This window comes from Lolium rigidum, chromosome 6, assembly GCF_022539505.1.
Source record: "Lolium rigidum isolate FL_2022 chromosome 6, APGP_CSIRO_Lrig_0.1, whole genome shotgun sequence".
Taxonomy (NCBI): domain Eukaryota; kingdom Viridiplantae; phylum Streptophyta; class Magnoliopsida; order Poales; family Poaceae; genus Lolium; species Lolium rigidum.
Window position 1 is genome coordinate 329,004,488 of NC_061513.1, and position 11,948 is coordinate 329,016,435.

At 42.4% G+C, this 11,948-nt stretch overlaps 1 protein-coding gene across 1 annotated transcript; it reads right to left on the reverse strand.

Moving 5' to 3' along the window:
- Nucleotides 1–3,340: 3,340 nt before the first annotated feature.
- LOC124660723 (valine--tRNA ligase, mitochondrial 1-like) lies at nt 3,341–11,045 on the reverse strand. Its single transcript, XM_047198538.1, has 21 exons — nt 11,022–11,045; nt 10,870–10,929; nt 10,589–10,648; nt 10,345–10,514; nt 10,182–10,254; nt 9,968–10,033; nt 9,779–9,862; nt 9,079–9,156; nt 8,744–8,827; nt 8,554–8,633; nt 8,376–8,433; nt 7,979–8,281; nt 7,704–7,874; nt 6,897–7,087; nt 6,384–6,786; nt 5,231–5,482; nt 4,651–5,151; nt 4,463–4,560; nt 4,155–4,254; nt 3,769–3,914; nt 3,341–3,661 (listed from the first exon to the last, which is right to left on the reverse strand). The coding sequence occupies exons 1-21, from the start codon at nt 11,028–11,030 to the stop codon at nt 3,511–3,513; spliced, it is 3,138 nt and encodes a 1,045-aa protein (XP_047054494.1). The 5' UTR covers nt 11,031–11,045; the 3' UTR covers nt 3,341–3,510.
- Between the last annotated feature and the right edge of the window lie 903 nt (nt 11,046–11,948).

The window sequence follows — 11,948 nt, forward strand, 5'->3', positions numbered from 1 at the left end:
GTAACGCCGAAGTAGAGGTTGAGGGGGTGTTTGTTTGGGCTTTTTTCAGCTTTCCAATGAAAAAAGCCAGCAAATCGAAACAAACGGATGGCTTTGGGAGGTAAAGCACCCTACAGGCAGATACCGAGAAGCACGTATTGAGGTGCTTCCCGCAGCTTTCACTTAACAGCCGAATCGTTTTCTACACTTGCCCATTTCGTTTCACACTATTTACGGCATGCTGCCACCGCTGAGCCGGACCGTTACCTTCCACCTGGTGTTTCTTTCCCCATCGAGCGCCCCTCGCGTGCGGCCGGCCGAGCGCCGCCTTCCACCATCCGCCGGCGCTGCAGCTTGCCCAGCTCAGGATTGCCTCGACTAACCTTGCGCTCGGCCCCGCTTCTTCTCTTGATTCCATCCGCTACTTCCATGTTACCTGGAGACGGCCAGCGCACACCAGGGGCGGGCCCAGGATTTCGAGAGTGTGTATTCAAAATTTCAAAGGGTACATTTTTTAAGTCTAAGGTCTAGTTTTTGGCATGCATAATTAATAATAGAACCATATAGTTCCAAGTCTATAATATAAACAAGATATAACACAATCTGAGCATAAAATTGTAGATTCATATAACATGTCACTTAAATTCTACAACATATATAAGTACCAATTTTTCAACATATCGCAAGAAGCAACATCTGAAATAATATATAGAGAACGTAAAATAGAAAAAGATAGAAATGCTTACAAATTACAATGTAACTTTTCGACGCTTCATGTTTTGAAAAACATTCAAGTAGTAATGATGCTCACATCCTTAACTTGCATGAAGAATTCCCTCTCAATGAATGTAAAAAATCAATCATTCAAGTATTTCCTCCCCAAAAGCAACGTATGCAATCTGGAAAAATAAAACAACACAATATTCAGGTCTCATGAATTCTGGACAAATTCCTTTTGAATTTCTTCTGAATTTCAACAGTACCTCAATTCCTCTAGAGTAGGGAAACTGTGGAAGGGAGGAGGAACAGTGACCGGCAATCACCCAACCACGAACGTGGAGGCGAAAGCCAGGGTCTAGGAGAATCAAAGAAGCACATGGGTTGGAATGAGTGCCGGCTCCGGCGTGCAGCGTCGAAACTCTGCCGTCTTCCGTCCCCCGTCTAATTGGTCTAGGGCTTGGACGGTTGGTTCCAAGGTTCACGATCTGGAATTTGTGAGTGGATGAATGAGGGATGACTGGATCGAAGTATCGAACAGACAATACCGACTAGCGCTAGGCGTGCGAGCGGCCGAGCGATGAAGCTAAACGGGCCAATTAGCTAGTTGGGCCAGACAGAGGAGGGTGGATGGACGGATGGAGGAGAGACGTGGGCTTGTGTGGCCTGAATACTCTGCATCCTCTCTTATTTCCGTATTTTTGCACGTATACACGTATTATAGCTAGTTTTTGCTCAAAATCTTTGGGTATTCAACTGAATACCCTTGAATTGAAGTGGGCCCGCCCATAGCGCACACGCACGTGCGAGCAGCAGGTTCTGGGGAGAAATTAATCCATGGCTGAAACAAACTAGCAAAGCTAGCTAGCTACGGCAGCCTCTAAATTAATCAATGGATGCTGTTTTTTTAGTTATTTTACTTACTTGGATGAAACGAACTAGCAAAGCTAGCTAGCTAGCTACGGCAGCCTCTGAACACGACTCGAAAATCTGCCGTTTTTGCCTCTGAACACGTAACCGTGGACCATTTGATTCACGTACAAATAAGAAATAGTATAAACATTTTAATCAGAAGAAAAACATATTATCGAAAATCTGGGGTATTACAGACAATTCATCCATTCACTGCCAAAAAGTAAGCCAAGTTGCCAAACAGTGAAACTCGGAACAGCAGCTTTCCTGACGCAGCAGCTTTTCCTGCACAGCAGCTTTCCCCACACAGCCAGCCAGCCACAGCCCAAACAAACAGGCCCTGAATCTCTCGACGGACCGGGTGGTTTCTCTATGATTCCAGGCCCCGGTCCGCGACGAGTATATGTCCACTCCTGTGATGTGCTCCTCCTGGTCGGTCTTGGCAAACTGAAGGACGTGGAAATGAGACGAGGCTGCCGGATCAAAAGTCAGTCGAGCCATCACGCGAGCTGACGACACCTTGGGTTGGGGTGAGGGGGCAGGTCGACCCACCTCGCCGTGGCCGGATTGCACACCACGTAATGGGACTCGACCATTTCGTCGTCGTCGTCCGTGGAGGACGGAGGAGAAGCGGGGGCCATGTGGGCGAGGCAGAGGAGGAGGCCGTTGCAGGTGTCGACATGGGCCACGTACCGGTGGTGCTCGTCCCGTGGCAGGAACGGGAGGGACGGGTCCACCGCCGGGGCGGTGGCGGAGACGCTCGCGAAGTGAGGAACCCGGCGAGGGTCTGCGGGAGCTTCTTGCGGTTGCCCGGGTCCGCGATGAGGTAGCGGACCTGGCGGGGAGGCGCGAGAGGATCTCCACTACCAGGTCGTCCGTCAAGACTCCGGCCTCCGCCGCCGCCGCCGCCGGAAGGTTGGTTGTCCCCGCCTTCTCCTCCTCCTTCTTCCCAGGATTCGACTCCTCCATGGCGCTGCTTCAAGGAACAAGGGAGGGTCAAGAGAAATCGATCTGGGCAAGGAGGAGGAATTGCGGGGGAAGTAATACCTTGGTCGGTTTGAGTCGGCGGCGTAGGCCGCAATTGTTCACCGGGACAGCGGCGGCGGCGGCGCTTCTCAGTTGGAGCGGCGGGGGGGACTGGGTGAATTAATCTTGGTTGGTCTGAGCGGCGGTGGCGCCGGTCGGATTTTATGTGTGTGAAACTGTGAATCCAATTAGCAGTGAAAGACTACTGGGCCGTATTCAGGCCCGCCTTCAACTGTCTCTGCCTGTGAGGATAACACATTGACTACTTTTTATTAAAAAAAATGTGTACTCTTGTTCTTGAAGCTGTTCGAACTGTTCTGCTATGCTTTTGTCGTGTAACCTTTAGAATACATCCATTTCTCAAGGGGTTCTGGATTTCCAGAACCAGAAGCGTCAAGGTCCAGACGTTTTGCTTAATCTCTGAAACTATGTCATGCAAGCTGAAAATGGGAAAGTTTAGGCAGATGTTAGGGCATACACCTCACATAGTCACATGGCAGTCTATGGAAACATGACAGTCTATGGAAGTAATGGAAAGAGTGGCAGGATAGCTTTAATGCGGAACTCTTCACTTTTCGACAGCATGCACAGTCTACGTTTCCTAGTTTTGGTCAATGAGTACATTTTTACCTCTTCTTTTGTTGAGGCTCATAGTCAATTGGCATTCACAAAAATCAACAGCACGTCTGTATGCACACGAAAGAGGTTAAGTGAACTGTAGGAGACTGGAGTTTCATTGTCCCATTTGAACTTCTATAAATGTGAGCAGAGCTCCACCATCCGCAAAAAGAAATGTACGTAATCAACTTCACAAAAAAAATGCCTGTTCACAATCAACAGAAACGGAGTGGCCGACTCAAGCATTAATTGCCAGTTTTACGCATCTAGTTTCTTCTCAGCTTCACTGATGACCTGCAGTTGCTCGAGGAAAGCAGTGAGCTTCCTCATGTCCTCCTCTTGAACACTCGGCGGAGCCTTCTCTCTGTAACCTGATGCGTCCATCTTCTGGGACAGGGCATGTTGTAGCCTGCGTGTTCAGATAATAAACCATGTTATTACCGATATGGCAGAATTAACAACGCGACCTTACTGTTGTCGAAAACGGTTGGACAAAGACAAGGTATGAAGGCTCACTTTTGAATTTCATCTCTCTTTTTCCTTAGTTTTTCGAGCTCCACTTCTGCATTTAGAGCCCCTTGAAGCTGGAGGTATACGGTCAGATCTTTGTTCACAACAGCAGTTGAGCAGTCAGGTGGAGTTTCATCACTCTCTGTCAGGATCTGAAAATTTACAACAAAAGATCAGTGCTTTTTGTTCAACACATGAAAAGGCTGAAGTCGACTACATGAACTGATTATCGGCAATAGCCAAGTTAGTTGAGATAATATGCTCCACAGCAGGATTCAGCATAAATTTATATTCATAAAGGAGAAACTGATTGCAGGGTGTATGAAAAAAATGTCCTGACATGTCACTACCAAAAAAAGATACTAATAAAACTAAATTAGGAAGGCAAAAACCTTGAGCGATGATACAGAAGAAAGAGACACAGCTAGATATTGATAGCATTGAACAGTGGCAGCAATATCTTGTCCTCGGCAAAGTGCAAAAGCAGGACGCCTGTTCATGAGAAAGATGAGGATTAAGATGTTGTTTCGCAAGCAAGCTGTAGAACAAGAAGGACGGCAGGCATATACTTTCTCTGTTTCATAATATAAGACGTTTTAGCAAGCTAAATTAAAACGTCTTGCATTAGGGAACGGCGGGAGTATCACACATAGTAAGAGAATAAAGACAAAAGCCCAGTTATATGACCATATATACACACCTCTCATTTGTATCTGTTGATGGCTTCAGGGATCTTAGTTTGTTTACAGTATCCAAGACAATATCAATTTGACTTTCAAGTTTATCATCTGCCCATTCCTGTCATAGAAACAATAGTTTACCACTGGTAAATTGGTAGAGTGTGAAGTTGTCTGTATTTACAATCTTCCTTAAGAAATGAATATTTACCTTAACAACAGACGGATATTCTGTTATCATAATGGAACTTTTCCTGCCAGAATCTTTGGGTTGAGGAAGACGCTGCCAGAGTTCTTCTGTTACATAAGGCATGAACGGGTGGAGCAGGCGCAAACCAGTGTCAAGGCAAACCCATAGGGCATCTCTACAAGCAGCTCTTGCTGAATCGAACTCTTGAGAGTCATTGAAGAAGTATGGTTTTACAGCTTCTATAAATACATCACATAGCTGGTACTGCCACCATGAGTATATAGCAGATGTTGCATCAGAGAACTTGTATGCTTCTAATGAGGTTACAGTCTTGCCAGTAGCCTTATTAAGTACTGAGAGTATCCATTTGCAGATTGGAGGCATTGCTGACACAACAATAGTTGCTGGTGGAGTGTAATTATCACCAAGCTTGCCCATTGCAAATCGAATGGCATTCCACAATTTATTGCACCATTGGCGATATCCAACAACCCTCTTGATATCCAGATTTATCCTGTCAGACTGCAAAACAAGAGACCCTCTATAAAAAGATGAACCAGAAACTTAATATGACAGAAACTCAAATGGGTGTGGCTATAACCTGAGAAGTGTAAGAAATCAGTGCAAAACGCAGTGCATCAGTGCCACATTCAGGAATGCCATCGGGAAAATCTTTTATCTTCCCTTCTCTTGCAATAATTAATTCATTTGGATCCAGATTGCCTTCATCCAAACGTTTGAGGAGCTCTTCAAGCGTCGCACCGTTTATCACATCGAGGGGGTCAACGACATTACCAAGTGACTTGGACATTTTGCGGCCATGTGCATCACGGATCATAGGATGCAAATACACCTACGAAAGAGGGTGCAATCATGACTCAGGACGCAAGATAACAAAGGCATATATTCAACAAAGGCATATATTCAAATAGAATTCCCCATGTAATCTAGGAAAGTTTAAAACTGAACTGAAGCTCAACTAAGCTTGTTTACGTAAGTAATTTCAGAAAGAGAAGGTAATGCTGATGAGTTCATGCATTTAATACTACATGATAGTCCAAGCATACAGTAGCCCCTGTCAAAGGATGATGATGACAACAAAAGTACCTTAAAATTACATTATAACTCAACATGGATTAGTTTCTTAGTCCATTAACTTATAGTGCACTATATCTGTTAAACAATTTGAGGTCGCTTTGAGCAGAACTATGTTAAATTTTTTATAAGCTACAGAGTTCAATCAGAACAAATCTAGAATGACCAGTACAGACAGATGGCAGAACAGCAAATAGTGCAAAATGGCCTGCTTCATTAATCCATTCAACAAATATCTGGAGAGTATATAGTGCATAATTTTTTCAAACAATGATGCCTATGGAGTAACCTCAGTTTTTTGCTTATTGTTTATAGCATTCGTGTGTTCAAATATAAAATAGATTGCTTCAATTGTGAACATTTGAGATTTGAATTTAGTAATTAATTGACTCCACTTTGTCTAGATATGGATGTACCTAGATGCATTTGTTGACTAGATACATCCGTATCTAGATAAAGTGGAGTCAATTAATTTGAATCAGATGGAGTAGTACTGTTACACTAAAGCACAGTTTCGCCATGTTGAGGCATGAAGGGGACATAGAAGGCAGAGATAGCTATTGGCTAAATAGTATGCAGCATGAATGACATATGTACATTGGACCACCACAACTGTAGAAATACAGTTTAATTGCCAGAAATAGCATTTGTCAGATTACCTTCTGAAATGGCACATCGCCACAAAGTTGCATGCCCAGCATCACCATTCGTGCCACCCAGAAGAAGAGAATATCAAGTCCAGTTTCAAGTACTGAACCAGGGTAGAAAGCACGAAGATCAGCCGTATCATCGGGCCAACCAAGGACTGTCAAGGGGAAAAGACCAGATGAAAACCACGTATCCAACACATCAGGGTCTTGATTTAACTGGAATTTCTTCCCTGGATACTTTTGCTGTGCCTCGAGGATCGCATCATTCTCATTTCGTGCAACTATCCAACGGTCATTGTTGGATCCGAGAACATTCAACTGGTCATCCTCTAGTGTCACATACCACGCAGGCACACGATGTCCCCACCAGAGTTGCCTCGAAACACACCAATCGCGTATATTTTCAAGCCATCTGCAGGGACAATGGTGGATGGATCATGTTTCTTCATATTTCATTACTTTTTCAGGAGATCTGCAAAGGTGGCACATTCCTCAACTAGGCAAAAGAAGACAAAAATATACCTGTACCAGTCTTGTTCATATTGTTGCGGAATAATCTCGATTTTTCCAGATCTTACAGCATCAAGACCTGACTTTGCCATTGTATGGCAATTAACAAACCATTGGGGTTTTATCATAGGTTCCACTACATCATTAGTTCTTGAACAAATGCCCAAACTCATTTCATTCTTTTTTGTTTCCTTGTACAAGCCCTTAGTTAGGGGAGAAAAACATTGTTAGTCCAGAATTCAGAACTACTCAAGTACATCCAAATTGAAATGTAAAATTGGGGAAGGCAAGAAAGACAAAGAACACTCTAATGTAACAAAATATCAAGTAAATATAATAGTTGATCACTGGTTTCTACAGACATGTAAATTATATTTCTATGAAATGAGAGCCATTATTATGGATATCCAATCACAATGGTGTGTAACTGAAGAAGTCTCCAAGCAACATATACATAAAGTACCAAAACAAGTGTTTCTTGGAAAAAAAATAACGCTGTACAGTCTTGTACTGAGAGCTTCATTGACAAAATTAACCAAAACAGTTCAAGGAAAACCATGTCAAAAGTAGAAATGTTTATATAAGAATCAATATAGCTTACATTAGCAATTTTGTTCTTTGTAATAAGTTTTACGAAAATAGAAATGTGAATATTACTCTACAAAGTTCCTGATATTTAAATGTATTGTCCTTGCCATTCCAATGAAAATTTGCATGACGTCACATAAAAAAACTAAATCAACACAATAATCCAACAACCATTCTTCAAAACTAGATCATAAACTTTATGAAACGTGAACTAAATGAAACCAGCAATACCTTTTCCTTCAGTGCGTCAATAACAGCAACCCGAGCAGCAAATCTTGGCATTCCTTCAAATTGTGCACCTCCATTGCTGTTTATCTTCCCATCATCTGTTAAGATATTGATGAACTCCAGGTTGTGTCGTTTTCCAACTTCAAAGTCATTTGGATCATGAGCAGGTGTAATCTGCATAACGAGCACACAACAATAAAAGCTAAGAGGGGGTAACATATGCAGAAGGTTCAACTAGGGAAAAAAAAATTAAGACGATCCTTGGCATTATAACCTACCTTGACAGCCCCAGTACCAAAAGTGGGATCCACTAACACATCATCACAGATTATTTTGAGTTTTCGGCCATTGAAGGGGTGAACTGCATGCTTTCCATGCAGATGCTTATACCTTTTATCCTCAGGATGAACAGCTATTGCAGTATCACCAAGCATTGTTTCAATTCTTGTTGTTGCAACAATGATCTCACCGAGTCCTTCTTCAAGAGGATAGGCAAAAGATATCAACACACCAAACTGCACAGGAGTGCCATAACCAGGGACCTTCAGCATAGTTTCGTCTTTAAGATCTAAATGGTCAACCTGAGAAAACAACATTTTAAAGTAAGAGGTTGATCTTAGTCACGTGTGGAATCAAACTGATATTATAGACAACAATATAATAAGCTTCATCAACCTCAATGTCAGATATTGCTGTTAGAAGTGTGCAATCCCAATTCACAAGGCGATAGTCTCTGCAAAGTACCAAATCATATATATAGGAGGTTAAAAAAAACTTGGTTGGCTATTGAATGACATATAGGTGATAGTAAAAAACACTAACACTTGCAGCAACAGAGGGAGAGGCAACTAACCTATAAATCAAGCCATCTTTGTGCAACCTGACAAAAGCTTCGGTTACAGCTTTTGATCTTTGCTCATCCATTGTGAAACACTGATGCACAAGTTAACATAAAGTTGCAATTTCAGAGTAAGGGGTAGAGGAGTATAAAAAAACGTGTTACTCATGTACATTTTCGTAACTACAGAAAATAGGAACTTTACCTCACGGGACCAATCAAGTGTGGCCCCAAGCCTACGTAATTGACCCAGTATGGTACCACCATACTGATCTTTCCATTTCAGAACCTGTATAGAAGATTGATAACAAAAGTTTAATAAGCAGGAAATAATACACCAAACTGGAATCAAATTAAGATCACTACGATTCTCACATCATCATGGGTCCACTATGATTTTCATAACTACATCGGATGTTACAACCATTATTAGTATTTCATAGTATGAAGACAATAGTTGAACACTTCAATGATTTATGATCAAAAGGACATAGGAGACAGGACAACAACAAAAATCTGTTAAAGAGAAGAAGTGCTTACTTCAGATATGAACTTGTCACGGCCTAAGTCATGCCTTGTCAGCTCCCTTTCACGCATTAGCTTCTTTTCAACTACAACCTGGCTTAGGAGAACAGATTGTTAAAATGAAATTCATCACTCCAAACACATGCGAAGTGCAAACAAAACAAAACTAGGAGGTACAGAGTCTACAGTTCTAGCTTAGTTCAGAGAGGATGATGCAAGTTGAAGTCAATACAAAATAATTACATCTGTTCAACGTCATAAAGGATTTAATTTAATTTGCTAAAAGGAAAAAGTCCGATAAAGAGAAGGTACATCACTCTGCCAAGATCTTTACACAAACCAAAATATCCATGTGGCCATTTCTTCTATTTCGATGCATGCGAAATTGGGAACCAGTAAAGTAAGGCAAGTAGCACAGTAAGAAACATCTAGTAGTTGGAAAGGTGTTGCTAATATTATGGTGGAATTGTTTGCTCAGATTGCAAACATAACATATACTAACAGGACCTAAATTCACAGTTGACAGCTTTATTTTAGTGGTGGCACATCAACAAGTAACATTGCCAGCATGGTGTGTAGATGTATGTTTCATAAGTTGAATGACAGAAAGTGCCACTAAAGAAGTTATAAGGAACTCCATTGCACTATCTGTGTATGTCCTCCAATAGATGAACTTCAGCTGATACCTGATAGTGAATCAAGACAAAATACAGACCTGTGTAGCAATGCCAGCATGGTCCACTCCAGGGACCCACAGAGCATTATAGCCTGACATTCTCCGCCAGCGTATCATAGCATCCTGCATTGTTAAGAAAAGCAAGGGAGATTAGATCATGCTGTCACGAATGATCAGTTTTAAACTGGCATATAGGTCTCTCATCTCTACAAGCATGACGATCAATACCTCTATAGCCACTGTAAGTGCATGACCTATGTGAAGCGCTCCAGTCACATTCGGAGGTGGTAGAACCTGAAATGAAATAGCTTAGCACGTTTGCTGGCAGGAAATCAAAATTCATGTTATAGGTTGTTTGTAGGAAAACACTAGTGATCGATAAGACACCGTTTGCTAACCCAGGTCACAGTGCACAAAACTTTGTGAGATGCGAGTGACTTACTATAACAAAGGGTGGTTTTGAGCTTTCAGGGTCTGCCCCAAAATATCCTGCTGATTCCCACCAGGAATACCACCTACATTATGAAAAAAGAAGGTAAGGAGCCCAGCTATGAATTTCAGATGCTATGAATCCTAAGCTGGAGAGGAGCGAGCTAGCAGCTTACGATTTTTCAACTGCGCTCGGGGTATATTGCTTGGCCATTTGAGGCGCGAGCGATTTCTTCTCCCCGCTCGGGGTGTCAGGGTCAACGAAATCCTCAGGGTTCTCATCCTCTGGGCCTTTCTTCTTTTGCTTCTTCTCGCTTTTCTTAGGTCCACCCGAAGTAGCTTGAGCCTACAGAGAGAAAACCGAAATCAGCACGAAACCATCCCAACTAAGCGTTCCAGTACCAAACTGATTTAACGAACCTGTAGCCTGGCCGTCTCCTTCTGCTTCGCCTTGAGCTTTTTCTCCTCCTTCTCCCTTGCCTGCAAGTAGAACACCCAGCCCCATGAGCGATCGTACGCACCAAAAAATTTAATCCTAGGACTGAACTAACCCCTAGCAACGGCAGAAACCACAGATCGCCAAACAGCCAATTCGGGGGAATTGACTACCAATTAACAACACACGGCGAAACAGACACCAACACGAGAACGAACGAAATTCGCAGAAGAAGCCCACACGGATCTCGGCGGGGATTATTTACCTTCTGCTCCTTCTTCTGCTTCCGCTCCCGTTCCAGCTCCAGCTCCTTGTCGTCAAGTTGCTGCTCGCATCACCACCAGCAGAGGTCAGAGGGAGAAATCGGATGAGCGCGCACGGGGATCCGTCGTCGGGAGCGGCAGAGCGCGGGATTACCTTCTCCATGGCGAGGGGCCGGGCCGGACTGCTGCTCGCGCCGCCGGGGCACCGCGCCGGCGCTTTGCGTGGAGGGGGCGAGAGCGTGGCCGCGTTCGGTAGGGTTTTGCGGGATTTGTTTTTTTTTTCGTCGGGAGGATACCGTATATCCGTTTTGGAGTGGGCTTTGCCGGTTCGCCCAAGAAACCTGGGGCTCCTATATGACGCCTATAGCGCTCCTTAGCGAGCAGATGCCTAAAGTGTTTTGAAATGGGCCGCATTTGTAGGGCCCATTTAAGGACAATTTTCTTTTTTATTAGTTAATCTCTGAAATTACATACTCCCTCCGATTCATGTTACTTGATGATATAATAGATATATCTAGAACTAAAATGTATCTAGATACATCTATATTAGTATCACAAGTAATATGGTTCGGAGGGAGTACTAAAAATGATATTCAGAAATAGATTTATAGACGATTGAGGAAAAAACAATCTGGTATAGTTAAATAATTCTCATGAGGGCAAAAAATTTCATATGAGAAAAACATATCCATACAGTTTAAAGTAAAGTTTTGATAAGTTTAAAAAGATTCATACCAGATAAAGTAATGATCACGTGATACAAATTACTTGAAAAAACATTCATCCTAATATGCAAATTCATAAAATATTTTAACAAAAAAAAGAAAAGGTAAAGAACATGAAATAAAAAAACATTGAAAAAAGAAAGAATAGGAAGAGCCAAAAATAAAAGGAAATTGTAAAAAAAGGTAAAACGGGGATGTAGAGACAACTAACTTCTAACAATTGTATGGTAAATGGTGCACATATATTAACAACTATTAAGATTTAGTGACGGGGAGTTTTAAAGAACTAAAAATTTTTAGTATAATATGTTTTAGTCTAGCTTTGTGTGATTTCCCAAATATTTTCATCTACCCAA